Source organism: Chaetodon auriga, chromosome 17 (assembly GCF_051107435.1).
Source record: "Chaetodon auriga isolate fChaAug3 chromosome 17, fChaAug3.hap1, whole genome shotgun sequence".
Classification (NCBI taxonomy): Eukaryota; Metazoa; Chordata; class Actinopteri; order Chaetodontiformes; family Chaetodontidae; genus Chaetodon; species Chaetodon auriga.
Genome location: NC_135090.1, coordinates 23,662,501 through 23,677,500, shown reverse-complemented (window position 1 = coordinate 23,677,500; position 15,000 = coordinate 23,662,501). Strand labels below are relative to the sequence as shown.

The following is a 15,000-nucleotide window of genomic DNA, read 5'->3' as shown; positions in this document are numbered from 1 at the left end:
CTCTGTGACCCCGGGACTCTCCGTCAGACCTGTTCGGGGGGGGGGGGGGGTTCACGACTGACGGCAGCAGCACGAGCGGGGGGGCAGCAACAACAGGGAGCTGAGTGTGTGACGCTTGTAGCGGCTAATGTAGCCCGCGGCGTTTAGCCTGCAGCAGTGACATCGCTGGAGGACATTTAGCACATTTAATGCAGCTTCCTGTGAGACAGGCAGGAGGACACACCTGGACACACACGGAGAGGTGGACAACGTTGGCGTTTCCCTGTAAGGTGCAGTCACATGAGCAGCAGCGTCAGCGTGGCTTTGTCCAGACCGATGTCACATCCTGTTTTTGGTCCCTGTCGCTCGCTGCTCTGTCTGAGGTCATTAGTCAGTTAATTGGTTGTTGGTGGACTGATTTGATTGGTTGCTTCTGAATTTGTCTTCAAATAGTGAACATCATGTCCTTCCTGAGCATCAGACTGAGCCAGCGTGGACGTTCAGATGGAACGTGGCGGCGTGTTCTGTCCGTGGACGAGGAAAACGTCTCGCCCGTGTGATCATACGCGTCCTTTGATGTGTTTCGGCTTTCTTTGATGTCAGTGACGATCAGAATATGACGTGACGTGTCATATTTGGACGTCCTGCCTGAGACCTTCAGGACCTCCTGGTGGATCTTTTGACCATTCGAGGTTCGTCCACGACGGGAAGCGATGGCGAGGTATTTGTAACGTTTGGTCAGGGGTGAATCAGCCATGCTGACGTGAGGCAGAGAGGAGGACAGGAGGACGAAAAGGACAAAGAGATGATTAAGAGAAAGAAAAGCCTGTGAATCAGTCGTCTGCAGGAGAAACATGCAGAACAAAACCTCATGATTGCTTTGTGACGGTTCTAATGTGAAGGCTGTAATTTCGAGACACGCAGGATGTTTTTTATTCCTGAGCAGCTCCATCATTCTCCTGTGATTGTAACGCCGCTGCTCTTTGATAAAGACATTCCTTCGCCTGGCGGGCCGACGTCGACGTCCTGATCCTCAGAAATCAAGAGGCTGTCAGACAGTTTGGAGAAAAGAGCAAATCAAGACTGGAAGAGATCTAAAAACACTTTGCTGATCATTTAGCGGAGACATGGCTTCATGTCAGCACCTCTCAATCCGAGCTCCTGATTCGCTGCAGAGTGATGGACGAAACGAGTTCGCTGTCCTGACGGAGACGTTGACGCTCCACCGATCCTGCTGTGAACGACGTGCATGAACCTGCACAGCTGTTTGCAGCTGCCTTCGCAGTTTCCTCACAAACCGCCAGCAGCCTGTGGCGTGTGCGGCGTTAGCATCAGATCGGAACACCTGGTGACATGACACCTCACACCTGGTCCGAGAAAACCTCCCAGATTCCCCAGAAGCAGCACAAAGATGGAGCTGCAGAGGAGGAAGTTCTCACGGTGACGAGGATCATGAAATACCAGCCCGTCCTCGCCAGAGAAACGTTATGACCCGTACTCACTGTCATTATAGGGCGGCGACCTCTAGTGGCTTTAGTTATTTTGACGGGAGCAAAGGATGAAGTCAGCCGATGTCATACGAAGAGCAGGAGGACGTTTTGGGAAATGTTTTCTGTCTGAGGCCGAACATTTTTAATGAAATCCAGCTTTGACGATCAAAACGAGTTTGAGACCGTCGATAACTCAGGAAACAAGATGTGAAGAGAAGACAAAGACAAATGGAGGACAGATGACGTGAATTACAGCATGTTCATTAGCAGGCCGGTCTAATGAGACAGAGAAGGATGGAGGGATGCAGAGAAGACGAAGATGAGGAAGAGTTTAAAGTAATGAAAAGAGAAATTTAATTAATGGACAGACGATGAGGACATTGAAGTAAACAGGAAGAGTGATCCAATCGATAAGTTGATTAGAAAATGAAGAAAATGGTGGAACTGGAAAGATATGAAGACAGGAGGAGGAGGAGGAGGAGGAGGAGGAGGAGGAGGAGGAGAAACAACAGAGGAACAAAGGGAACACAGAGAAGATGGAGGGAAATGAAAGACAGCTGGTTCGGTCGTTGGTGTTGGTTTGATGTCGTCAGTTACTCATTAATCATCGCTCTGTGATGTTTACATGAACAGAGATGAAGGAGGTCAGACCAGGCAGCAAAGACAAAGGAGGATGAGGAGAAGGACGTGATGAAGAGCTCACAATGGAAGGCGAGGCTAAAAGATGGAGGCAGAGAGGAGGAGGAGGAGACGAGTGTGTCCTTCATTAGAATAGTAAAAGGCCGCGGTCGACTTTTCATTAACGCTGGAAAAGTGGAATCGACGTGAAGAAGAGAAATAAATGAAAACGATCAGCAGAAGAAGAAGAGAGTTTCATTAAAGAAAGAGCGAGTGGAGTCAAAGAGGAGGAGGAGGAGGAGGAGCAGAGGACTCATGACCTAACGAGGACGCAGCTCATTAATTGGCCTCCATGTCGCCATGGGGACCAGGACACGGGATGTGCCCAGGGATGGACAGCTGGTCAGACGACCTTTGACCTCACACAAATCATGTGACGCAGTTTGATTGATCGTTTGTCTGCACGGCGTTCCGATGTCGTCTTGAAGCCGCAGAGTGTTTGTGGATCAGCGTGTTGGTGAGGACTTTCAGTGGACGTGGATGGACGATTTGGTCCATGACGTCCAGCTGTCCGTCCGTCAGAGACACTCTGACTCCTCTCAAAGCTTGACGCTCGACTTTGGCAGCGCAGCCTCTCTGCTCCTGCCAATAAAGCTTTTAGGCTGTTTGGATTCTCAGAGATTACGTAAAGTCAAGAGGCTGGAAGAGACAGAGACGGACAGAGAGACATAAAACCAGACAGGGAGACGGACGGTTGAACAGATAACGGGAGGAGACGAGCAGAGGAACACTGACGAAGACGTGGAGAACATGTTGGTGTTGGTGATGAAAGTGAATCTGGATGAGCAAAGAAAGACAGAGAGACAGACAGTGACAGACAGAGACAGACAGAGAGACAGACAGAGAGACAGACAGAGACAGACAGAGACAGACAGTGACAGACAGAGACAGACAGAGACAGAGAGAGAGACAGAGACAGACAGAGAGACATTTTCTTAAATGTTTAATGTGTAAACCTACTTCTGCTTTGGCAACAACATGTCTTTGTTCACGCCAATAAAGCAATTTGAATTTGACAGACAGACAGACAGAGACAGACAGAGACAGATGGACTGTCACAGAGGATTAACCTCTGAAAACGATCACATGAAGGATTATTTTAAGACAAAAGGATGAAAAACTAAACCTGGTCCTGTTTGTTTGGCTCTGTGTGTGTGTGTGTGTGTGTGTGTGTGTGTGTGTGTGTGTGTGTGTGTGTGTGTGTGCGCGTGTGTTAAGCTTTAATATGTTGATGATCTAAATGTTGACGGGGATAAACAGAAAAATCAGCATCACCGTGGTAACCATGGAGACCTTTGACCACAGGGCCAATCAGAGGCCTGATGTCATTTTCATGTCATTGGACAGTTTGTCTTCTGTTTGACAGCACAGTGAAATTTATTAAGGCTAAACTATAACGCTTCATGAGTCTGGTCCTTGAAATGCACTAATCTGAGAATGAACGTCCACGTATGGAGGACAGAGGACGGACAGTCCTCATTGTCCTCATTGTCCTCATTGTCCTCCCAGCCAAACCACGGCTTTTGTTTTTTCTTCTTCTTTGGGCTTCTTGGCAACCTCTGCTCACTCTGTTCACTCTCTGCTCACCCTGTTCACTCTCTGCTCTCTCTGTTCACTCTGCTCACTCTTTTCACTCTCTGCTCACTCTGCTCACTCTCTGCTCACTCTCTATTCACTCTCTGCTCACTCTGCTCACCCTGTTCACTCTCTGCTCTCTCTGTTCACTCTGCTCACTCTTTTCACTCTCTGCTCACTCTGCTCACTCTCTGCTCACTCTCTATTCACTCTCTGCTCACTCTGCTCACTCTGTTCACTCTCTGCTCACGCTCTGCTCTCTCTGTTCACTCTCTGCTCACTCTCTGCTCACTCTCTGTTCACTCTCTGTTCACTCTCTGCTCACTCTCTATTCACTCTCTGCTCACTCTGCTCTCTCTGTTCACTCTGCTCACTCTCTGCTCACTCTGCTCACTCTCTGCTCACTCTCTGCTCACTCTGCTCACTCTCTGCTCACTCTCTGTTCACTCTGTTCACTCTGCTCACTCTCTGCTCACTCTGCTCACTCTCTGCTCACTCTCTGTTCACTCTCTGTTCACTCTGCTCACTCTCTGCTCACTCTGCTCACTCTGTTCACTCTGCTCACTCTCTGCTCACTCTCTGCTCACTCTGCTCACTCTGCTCACTCTCTGCTCAGTTGTTGGAAACACTGAAGTCACGTGTGATTCTTTGAATTTTTGGGGACATTTTAAAAGTTATCTTCGCAGCGCTTCGATGGACACTGAGACTCGTTGGTGTGTTTCTGAGGAGGAAGTGACATCGATCTGTGAACGACCAATAGAAAACCTGCCACTTCATTCTGCCAGTTGTAAATAAAGTTTTCATGTTGGAGAACGCGCTGATCTCAGCAGGTTTGTTCCTCGTCGGCTCAGTGTGGGAATAAAACGTCAGTTATCATCAGCGTCAGCGCTGGCCATGTTTCTGACTCCTCACCGTCTCCTCCTCCTCCTCCTCCTGAATCTCTGTGCCGCTCTGCATTCTCCCATCATCCTCAGCTGTTTGACCTCGTTAAGGGAGGTCACCTCTAATTGGACGCCGCTCGTCTGAATGGCTGCCATTAGCATGAAGAAAGGTTAGCTCATAGAAAGCTTCCTGCCGCCGCCTCGCTAACGAGCGCAGCCTGTTTGGCTTCGTTAAGAGCAGCGACAGAGAACCGCACTCGCCGTTCAGACGGGTTCAAACCGCCGCCGCTCTCTTCTTCGTTGCTCTCTCTCAGATGAAGCATCTTTACTTGTGCGTGTTGGTCCATCTTTGTGTGTTTGGAGGTGGCTCGATGCTTTTCGGCTTTAGGCCAGAGGAACAGCTGATTAGATTTCAGTCGATCTGGATTTGAGCCATCAGATGAGATACGAAGCCTCCAGAGACTCGCCGTCCAAACCTCAGGCTGAAGGAATCCATTTAGCTCGTAACAACAAGTGTGTCTTTGTCCTCCACGCCGAGCTTCTTTTAATCTCATTGGTGCATCCTGATGATGTTAGCTGCAACCTGCCTTTGTCTGATTCTTTCAGTTTGTTCCAAATTCTCCATTAAATGGTTTAAAAGGTTTGAACACAGACAGAATCTGTGTCTTTACTCAGAAGATCTGCACATGTAGAAATCAGGATGTGAAATCGAAGCAGGCGACACTTCAAACGTTTGAAAGGACTCGTCACGGCGGTTTGAAGCGGTCAGAAAAACAGTATCCTCACATTAAAACTTTACCTTTCTGTGTTCCAGGCCGTCTGAGGGGGTCCACCCCCGCCTCCTGACTTCCTGTTGACTTCCTGGATCCCGTTGATCACTTCCTGTACCCTCACGACTCACCTGAGCGGCTGGAGGCGTCGCCCATCTGTCACAGCACGTTCACAGACTGTAAGTATCTTTAATCAACCACAAACAGCTTCACGGTTTCCAGAATGATCATGTGACTCTGCCACCGGCGCCGTTAAAGCCATTTTAATGCTGAAGTTCAGCAAAACGTCTGTTTAGCTTTGAAAGTTTCCAGAAATTTTCAGTGGAATCTGCCGTCGTGACGATGACGAAGAAAATAATCGTGAACGATGGAAAGACGAGCAGCTGCAGCTGCTGCGACTCATTACAGCCAGAAACAATGAAACGATAAGCTGCTTACAAATAAACATCTGCTGCGTGTGTGTGTGTGTGTGTGTGTGTGTGTGTGTGTGTGTGTGTGTGTTAATGAATCTCTGCTGTGGATTAGATCATCTCTCCTCTGCTTTGTCATGAAGGTTCGTTGTTCAGACTCACCTGGTGCTCAGTGTTGTGTTCAGGTGTCTGTGTTGCGTTCAGGTGTCTGTGTTGCGTTCAGGTGTCTGTGTTGTGATCAGGTGTGTGTTTACCTGTACGGAAAAAGAGAGATGGTCTGGGAAAACCAAAAAACACCAACAGGAAACTAAAGCTGTGCTGTCCTACAATAACGACACACACACACACACACACACACAGTGTCGCCAAGCAGAAATGTGAGGCGGTTGCCCTGGTAACCAGATGATGGGATGTTGTTGGGCTGTGACAGTGATACTTCAGCATGAAGAGAAAATGCAAAGATGAAAGAAAGAAAGAAAGAAAGAAAGAAAAAGATCTGAAGAAGAGCGATGAGAGAAAGAAGAAGGAAGGAAAGTGATGAATAACAGAAGAAGAAAAGCCCTCGTTCTTCTTCTCTTTCCTTCTTTGTTTTCTTGTCTTTTATCCAAACGTGTCTCTGTTTCCTGTCTTATCGTTTCCCTCTTCCTCTTTTCTCTCTTTCTCTCTTTTCCAGCTGGCTGATTCTGTCCTTTTTCACCATCTTTTCTCCTGATTGGCTCTCTTTCTTCTTCTCTCCGTCATTCTTTTTCTCATTAATTTTTCTTCTGCCTTCATCTTTCTTCCTTCCTCTCTCATCCCTCTTTCACCCTCGTCTCCTTCACTTGCTCTAATCCACTCTCACTCGTTCATCAACCTCCATTCATTCACTTTCATTTCATGTTTCGGCTCTTTCTCCTTTAACGTCTCTCATTCCCTTCATTCGCTGTCATTCCCTCCAGCTGACCCTCACACTCATTCACGCACATACATTCACACAAAGGCATGCAGTGCGCGCGCGCGTGCGTGCACACACACGCACACGCACACACACACACACACACACACACACACACACACACTGACAGTGGAAGAAGAACGATGTTGTTGTTGTGCTTTGTTTGGAGCGTCTACATGAATTTAATGCATTGATGAAGATTAAAGCACCAGCAGGATATAAAGTACTTCAATGAGCTCAAGCTGAAACATCGACAGCAGTAAAATAAATGAACACATGAAGTACAAGCAGTAATACACAGTGTACAAATACTCAGTACAAGTAAAAGTCCAGCATTCAAAATGTTACTGTGTTTACATGTACTGCAGTATAAGTACAACATTTCCTGCTCTTGTTGGAGTGGAAGTATTAAGTAAGTACACATGTACACTGAAGTACTGGAGTCAGTGTACCTCGTTTGTCTTCGAGTGAGTTCAGCTTCTTTAACTGACTTTAATTTCTGATCCGGCGCATTAAAACGGGAGGCGGCGGATCAGACCGAGCTTAAAGACTTTTACTGTGAAAGGCGGAGGAAGCAGACGTGAACCGGAGCCAGGAGTCGTCTGGCGAGCGACGCCTCGTGTTCTCCAGAATCTGCGACAGATCCACCACAGAAGAAGAAGACAAAGAGCAGATTTCAGGCTGCGTGAAATCAGGATTTCACAGAGCTTAAAGACGTGTGGCTGCCTCCAGTCTGAGCACATCGATTACCGCTCGCATCACGTCCACAGGAGGAGCAGAGAGGAGCTGCACCTCCTCCTCCAGCTCCTCCTCTCCTCCTCTCCCCTCGTTGTTCTTCACTCTGCTCGCTTTTTCAGGTGGTCTGCCTCTCCTCTCTTTACAGACTGTGTTTAAACGTGTCCTTCAGCCTGACATACACACACACACACATACACACAGGTGTATACACACACACGCACACGCACACACACACACACACACTTGCAGTGGGAGAAACTGGTGGATTGGCTGTCAGGATGAAAACTGAATCCACTTTCTCAGTCTGGCACTCGGGCCGTCCAGTGAAGGCCAGCAGACACACACACCCACACACACCCACACACACACACACCCACACACACACACCCTCACACCCTCACACCCTCACACCCACACACACACACACACAGACACGCGCACCCTCACACCCACACACACGCACCCTCACACACCTTCTCAGTACATTTACCCAGCACACACTCTGGAGGCACAGTTTACTGCAGACACACACACACACATTGGTGATGCACATGCAGAGCACACGTGTGTGTGTGTGTGTGTGTGTGTGTGTGTGTGTGTGTGTGTGTGTGTGTGTGTGTGTGTGTGTGTTTTGGTGTAAAGTTCAGGTGTAAGTGTTCATGTTGGGAGCTGCAGTGATTGACAGCTCGTTTCAGACTGTTAGCACAGTTAGCTCTGAATGCTAATTTACCACCATTCGTCTCAGGCGCCTCGAAATACTACAATACCCATGAGGCTCGGCTGCCGTTGCCATGGAGAAGAAGACAGTCAGACGTGTGAATCCAAAGCACCATAGTTAGAGAATTGATGCAGGAAGTGGAAGTAAATGAGTTTAAGGTTTCAGCCTCCTCAACACTTTCACCTCAGCTTCTGTTAGCGCCATTAGCACTGCTAGCGCCACACATGGCAGATTTGGAGCTCTGTGATTGGATGTTTCAGTCTTTATGTCAGTGGAAGTGAAAACAGTTGAGAGCTGTGTTTCCTGACAGACTGTGAATAAACGATGACGTCGCTCGTGATCGGAGCTGTGTGGAACGACGATGAGGAGGCCGAAGGCGTGGCTGTACACCTGCACGCGTCATCAAACTCGTCCAGTTCGGCCCTCGTAGTGCAGGATTCAGGCTTCAGGGTTCAAAGACCAGCTCCCCTCCTCTTCCTCCACCCTCCTCTCTGACAGCTGCAAATGACCAAACCGTCATGCTGCCGACTTTAATCACATTACCAATTATCAGCCTTCATAATAAACACCTCGGCCGAGCCGCGGCGATCTCTCTGACACCAATCTCATTAAAGCTCCAGAGTCATCGCGACGTTCTCCAGTAACAGTTAATCCAGCGGCGTCCAGCGGCCGCCGACACGGCCTTTGATTTGTGGCTGAAACGATCTGGCACACAAACAGGAAGCTGTTATCTAATTATCTAAATTAAAGCTTGTTATGTAAAGAACACAGAGCGTCACTGGGTGTTGGTGGACAGAGGGACGGGTGGAGGAGTGGACCTGGTTCTAGAGTGTTTATTCGCTTTAGATTATTGGAAATGATAAAAACGAGGCGCTGAGACGTTAACGTGTTCGTCTTCGTGGATCGACCTGCAGCCGATGTCCCAGCTGCGGCCATTACAGGGTGCGTTCAGGTTAATGTCTTAACTCCCACAGGAAGCCGTGTAATATTGATTAATCCTGCGGCAAACGTGCCATCGATCAAACTCCATCCCCTCCGTCAGATGGGTGGATGACAGCAGCTGAACCAGATCAGATTCATGAGCACGTCTGAATATCAGCCTTTTATATAAATCAGCATAAAGCTCCACAGGGAGCGGAGCAAAAGGCAACTTCCTGTTTGAGCCCCGTGTGACGGATTAGTCCCGTCCTATAAATGACAGATTGTCCCCGCCGGCTGGAAGATCATGTTCAGGCGGCAGAAAACACGCGACGAGGAGGAGGAGAACAAGATGTTTCAATTATCTAAATGAGTGCGGGCTGACTGACGGGATCGCATCAAACTCCTCAATTTATTCAGTCTGAAAGTCACATTCAGTTTATCTGCTGAGGGAAGGAAGATCCAGAGAGATCAATAAAAAACCTCAGCGTGAGGAACGTGGGTGAGACGAAGACGCCCAGAGAGACGAAACAGCCCGACAGACGATGAACAAGAAGAAAGGTTTGGGTTTGACAGACGGAGGTGAGCCGAACGGCTCTGGGACTCAACGAAGATCATCAAGAAACAAGCAGAAACAAGCAGAAACAACAGGAGGCGTTAGGAGGTGAGAGGGAGGGAGGAGGGAGGGAGGCGCGTGAGAACAGCGCGGGACAGCAGACGAGTGTTTCTGAGATGGTGGACGAATGTCTTCAAGATTAAAGGGTTGAAGGTCTTCATTGTCCTTCTGGTTTCTCAGTGAAAGAAAACAGAACCGTCTGACTTTAAAGAGCAGAAGAAGAAAAGAGGAACGTGGAGGATTTCGTGCTGGAGTCCATCGAGTTCAGCAGGTCTTCAATCCAGTGAAGCCATCCGTCTGTCATCGAGTCCTCCTGCAGTCTGAACACAGTCAATTAGTCCTCCCGCTCCTTCAAAGAGCTCTCATTAGAAGATATCGACGTTTGTTTGAGGGGATGAAGAGGATCCAGCCCGAGGTGACCGGCTGAGCGTAATGAGAGCGCAGAGGCCGAACCCGCCAAGAGAAACACGTTTACGAGCTGGAGTTAAACCGTGAAGTCGGCTTTCAGCTGCTTCCAGATCAAATGAAACGGATGAGGTGAAAGGACTCGGTTCTTCTGTTCAGCTGTGGAAATAATAAAAGTAAACCGGACTGAGAGTCTGCAGCCATGCTAGCAGCTCTGAGGCTGCACTGTAAGCTACGCGCTAACATCAGCATGCTAACATGCTCACAGTGACAATGCTAACATGCTAATGTTTATCAGTTGTAGTGTTTGCCGTGTTGAGTATCTAAGTTTAGGGTATTAGCATGCTAACATTAGCTAATTAGCAGCGCAGACAAAGTGCAGCTGAGGCTGATGGGAATCAGTTCTGAAGGTACTGGACTCATGTTGACCTGAAGGTGGCGCTAGATGGGACACCCCGAGGAGTGCTGCCCCCCCCGCTGACTCAAAGGACCCCTGACACATATACTCAGGTGGTGGTACAAGTACTCAGTACTCTGTGGCAGAAGGCTTCACCTGAGCCCTGAACCCTCCTCACTGAACACCTGTTTGCGGCTCAACCAATCTCCAGAGGGAATCTCAAACCCGCCTACTCTCACACAGCCAATCACCTTGGAAACAGCAGCGATCGATTGCCCGCCCCTCAAACCCTGACGCACCAATCTGCTCCGTCACCTGCATCCGTACTGTTCGTCTGAGCTAATGTGCGCTAAGACTTCCTGCATGCATTTCACAATAAGAGCATTTTAATGTGCAGGCAGCGCTTGGAGGTTGGTTAATTTTGACGTTTTTTCCGAGGTCACCTTGAACCGTTGAGGATTGACACCTGACAGGAAGCTGAGTTAACGCAGCCTCTTCACATCTGACGTGAAGAAGAACATCGTGAATAAAGAGGCTGACTCGGCGGTGAAGAAGACGTTGGTTCACTGCTTCCTCAGTTGAGATGCTGAGAGACGATCCGACGAGCTCTTTGTTTGAAGTGCTCTGAGGCCTTTATTCCTCCTCCTCTCCTCCTCTCTCCTCCTCTCTCCTCCTCTCTGAAGCAAACTGGTGCAGAATAACGATTTGAGAAGTTGAGGGAAAAACAAAGTGACAGACAGATATGGAGTCTGTTAGAGACGGAGGAGCAGCAGAGAATATAAATGGAGTTTCCATCCTAACCTCTCCTCCTTCAACAAAAGTTACCTCCTTTCCTCCCCTCTCCTCTCCCTTTTCATGCTCTCATTTCCTCCTCCTCCTCCTCCTCTGTTGTGTCGCACAGTGACAAAGCAGAAAAGAAGGAAGCATGAAGGTGACTTGCTCTCCTCATCTCCTCCTCCCTGTCTCCTCCTCACCTCGCCTGCCTCGTTCTGTCATACGCAGTGACAAATGAAAAGGAGAGAGGCGGTCCCAGAGGTGACGAGCTCTTCTCCTCCTCCTCCTCCTCCTTCTTCTTCTGTGGTCTACAAATGAACTAAAAAAGAAGAGAAGGAGGTGCCTTCCTTTCCTGTCTCCTTCATCCTTCCCTCTCTTGATCTGAAAATATCATTTTCCTCCTCTGCCCTCCTTCCTCCTCCTCCTCCTCCTCCGTTACAGAGGTGTGAGAGGAGGAGGTGAACAGGAGGTGCATGAGTGCTAAGAGTTAGACTCAGTGTGAAGGAGCCAGTGAGTGGACCTTTGAGCTGACATGATTGTTTCACACAGCAGGTGTGCAGGTGTGCTGAAGGTGTCACCTGAGTACAGGTCCTCCTGTTAGACAGACAGACAGGCAGACAGACAGGCAGACAGGCAGGCAGGCAGACAGGCAGGCAGACAGGCAGGCAGACAGACAGACAGGCAGGCAGACAGACAGGCAGGCAGACAGACAGACAGGCAGGCAGGCAGACAGACAGACAGGCAGGCAGACAGACAGACAGACAGGCAGACAGACAGGCAGGCAGGCAGACAGACAGACAGACAGACAGACAGGCAGGCAGGCAGACAGACAGACAGACAGACAGACAGACAGACAGACAGGCAGACAGACAGGCAGGCAGGCAGACAGACAGACAGACAGACAGACAGACAGGCAGACAGGCAGGCAGACAGGCAGACAGACAGACAGGCAGGCAGGCAGACAGACAGACAGACAGACAGACAGACAGACAGGCAGGCAGGCAGGCAGACAGGCAGGCAGACAGACAGGCAGACAGACAGGTGTGCTGTTCAAGGTGCAGAATGGAGGATTTCTGTCACCTTTTACCACCAAATAATGAAAATATAAAGAGCCTCTTCAGTGTGTGTGTGTGTGTGTGTGTGTGTGTGTGTGTGTGTGTGTGTGTTTTATTCCTTAAATCATTAATTTGCCGCTCAGAGCAACAGCAGCCCTGATGTCAATTCTCATTCAGCGAGACAAGGCCGAGACAAACTGCCTGGTCTGTTGAACACACACACACACACACACACACACACACACACACACACACACACACACACACACACACAGAGCTCACCTTGGAGAAAAGGTACCTTTATTTAGTTCCTGTTGGAGACATTTCGTCTGAAGCTTTGTCCCATTTCCCGAATGTAATTTACACCTGGACGTCTGAGCGGCGGAAACACGGGGGAGGAGTTCGTGTCTCGGTGAACACACACCTGCTCGGCGTGCGCGTGTGGTTCGGTTCAGGCGTGAACTCGCTCTCTTCTCTTTGCTGTTGAAACAAGACGAAGGGACGGAGGCGTCGCAGGAAGTGGAAGCACATGAGGAAAAATGACATCTGACAAATAAAGGGACGCACGTGAGCCGCCCGCTGGCCGAGCTGTGAGGAAGTCTGTGAAGGCGTCACACACACCTGCATGTCCGTGAAGGCATCACACACACCTGCGCAGTCCTCTGGTCACACTGATGCATGAATAAATACACACAAACACGCTAACACAACAGTGTGTGTGTCAACATCAACACAGATGTGCTAACGCTAACTTAATGATGCTAATCCTTGTAATTGATTGCAGGTTCTGCTCTGTGACCTGGCAGGTTACAGGCTAACGGCTAGGCTACATGCTAATCCCTCTTCATTTATAGGTACATACAGAGAGGACCACACACACACACACACACACACATTTCAACACTGTTTTCCTTGTGTCCTTTTGTCTGCCTCTAACTCGTCCCTCTCTCTCCTCTCAGCCGACGCCCACCATGACCTGCTGACATCACCACGCCCCGCCCCCCTCCTCCCCTCTCTCTCCTAAAAAAATGGCTCCGTCACCATGGCGGCCGCCGCTGCTGCTGCTCGTCCTCGCTTCCTGTTTCCTGTCCGAGTCGGCCTCGACCACGCCCTTCCCCAAAGACCTGGAGCCAATCAACGTGGTCACCTCGGAGCGTGAGTAGACTCTCTCTGATTGGCTGATGATCAGCACAGGTGTAGTGTTTGTGCCCTTCAAACGTGGTCGTAGTTCGAGTCTAAAGGGAGACGTCAAACCGTCAGGTGTTTCAGGTCGTTAACACGAACCCTTCCGTCATCTGATTGGACGAAGGCTCCCTGAGCTCTCATTGGTTTTACTCCAGCAGAGATCGATTTTCATGCTTCAGCTTCACGTCACAGCAAAGCATGATGGGAGCTGTAGTGCTCCAGCACGTTTATCCAAGCAGAGAGAGGACTCATCAGACATGTTGAACACGGTGACGTTACATTCATCCGTTCACTCACATGAGCACATGACTGCCGTCTGTCTCTGCAGAGTCGTATCACTTTCCAGGTTTTCAAGGTTTGCTTCAGGACAACGACACGCTGCGTCTGGGCCTGGACTTCCAGAGGCTGCTGCGCATCAACCACATGCTGTACATCGCCGCCAGGTCAGCGCGCACACACACACACACACACACACACACACACAGGTGTTCAGCAGCGTCGTGTCACACAGATCAGTGTTTGATCCAGAAGCTTTCAGTCTCCAGCTTTGATGATGATTTCTGGAAACGTTTCAGCCTTTGAGGTCTTCTGTTAATCTGAGTGTGTTCATCAATACTCTGACACGAACACGAAGTGACTGACTGTGCTCCGACTCCTCAGGGATCACGTGTTCGCAGTGAACCTGACCACGGCGTCGGAGGAGTTCGTACCTCAGCTGGTGAGTCAAACCATGTGATGAAGAGCTTGTTGTTGTTGCTTCACAGACGGTTCAGGTGACGTTCCAGCTCTGAGTCTAAAGAATCCTCTGGACCGCCCATGAGGACGATCATAGACTCAGACAGTTACTCCCGCTCTGAAGACGAGCCTCTTGACTGAGTCATTTCTGAAACAGTGGATTTGAGACAGACGGAGACTAAAGCAGCTTCTCCTCTGAGCCGCTGAAAATCAATGGATTCGATAGATTTGATCAGCTGTAGCTCACCTGAAATGAGAGAATCCTTCATGAACCCACAGCCTTCCACAAACAAGCAGCGCACGAGTAGAACAAGTCGTTCGATTGCATTGATGACGTTCACTGCGTGTGCTGAGCTCTGATTGGACGATCGCTGTCTGGGTAAAGACTCGTTAGCCTGACTGTGGACTTGCGCGTGCAGTGTATGACCTGGGCTGCCACCTCGTTACCTGCTCTGCACCTCTGACCTCAGATCAGCAGACCACACCTGACCACACCTGCAGACTCCTTCCTGCCATGTTCAGAACTTTCCAGAGTGTTTATTTAAGAGTGCTGTAGGCTTTGAATCAGCGTGACGGAGGCTCGTCTGCTGCAGCTCCACCGTGGTTTCATCTTACATGAGAATCTTCTCTCAAAGCGTCGAGCAGCATCAGACCTGACAGCTGACAGCGCGGCGAAGGATCCTCTGTGCTCTCCGCTCAATAGACGCAGTAAATACGAGAGCGGCGGAACAAAACTACAGCA

At 49.5% G+C, this 15,000-nt stretch overlaps 1 protein-coding gene across 5 annotated transcripts in view; it reads left to right on the top strand.

The window, feature by feature from the left end:
* Positions 1–15,000, top strand: part of LOC143334973 (semaphorin-6D-like) — a 112,750-nt gene that overhangs the window by 45,832 nt on the left and 51,918 nt on the right. For 4 of the 5 annotated variants that reach the window (XM_076754041.1, XM_076754046.1, XM_076754042.1 and 1 more), the window contains 4 exons: positions 5,418–5,552; positions 13,298–13,493; positions 13,852–13,966; positions 14,184–14,241. In XM_076754041.1, the coding sequence (XP_076610156.1) occupies positions 13,367–13,493; positions 13,852–13,966; positions 14,184–14,241 (300 nt within the window). In that variant the 5' untranslated portion in view covers positions 5,418–5,552; positions 13,298–13,366. Of the gene's footprint in view, positions 1–5,417; positions 5,553–12,311; positions 13,193–13,297; positions 13,494–13,851; positions 13,967–14,183; positions 14,242–15,000 lie in introns of those variants that run through there. The other variant, XM_076754044.1, reaches the window with a different exon arrangement.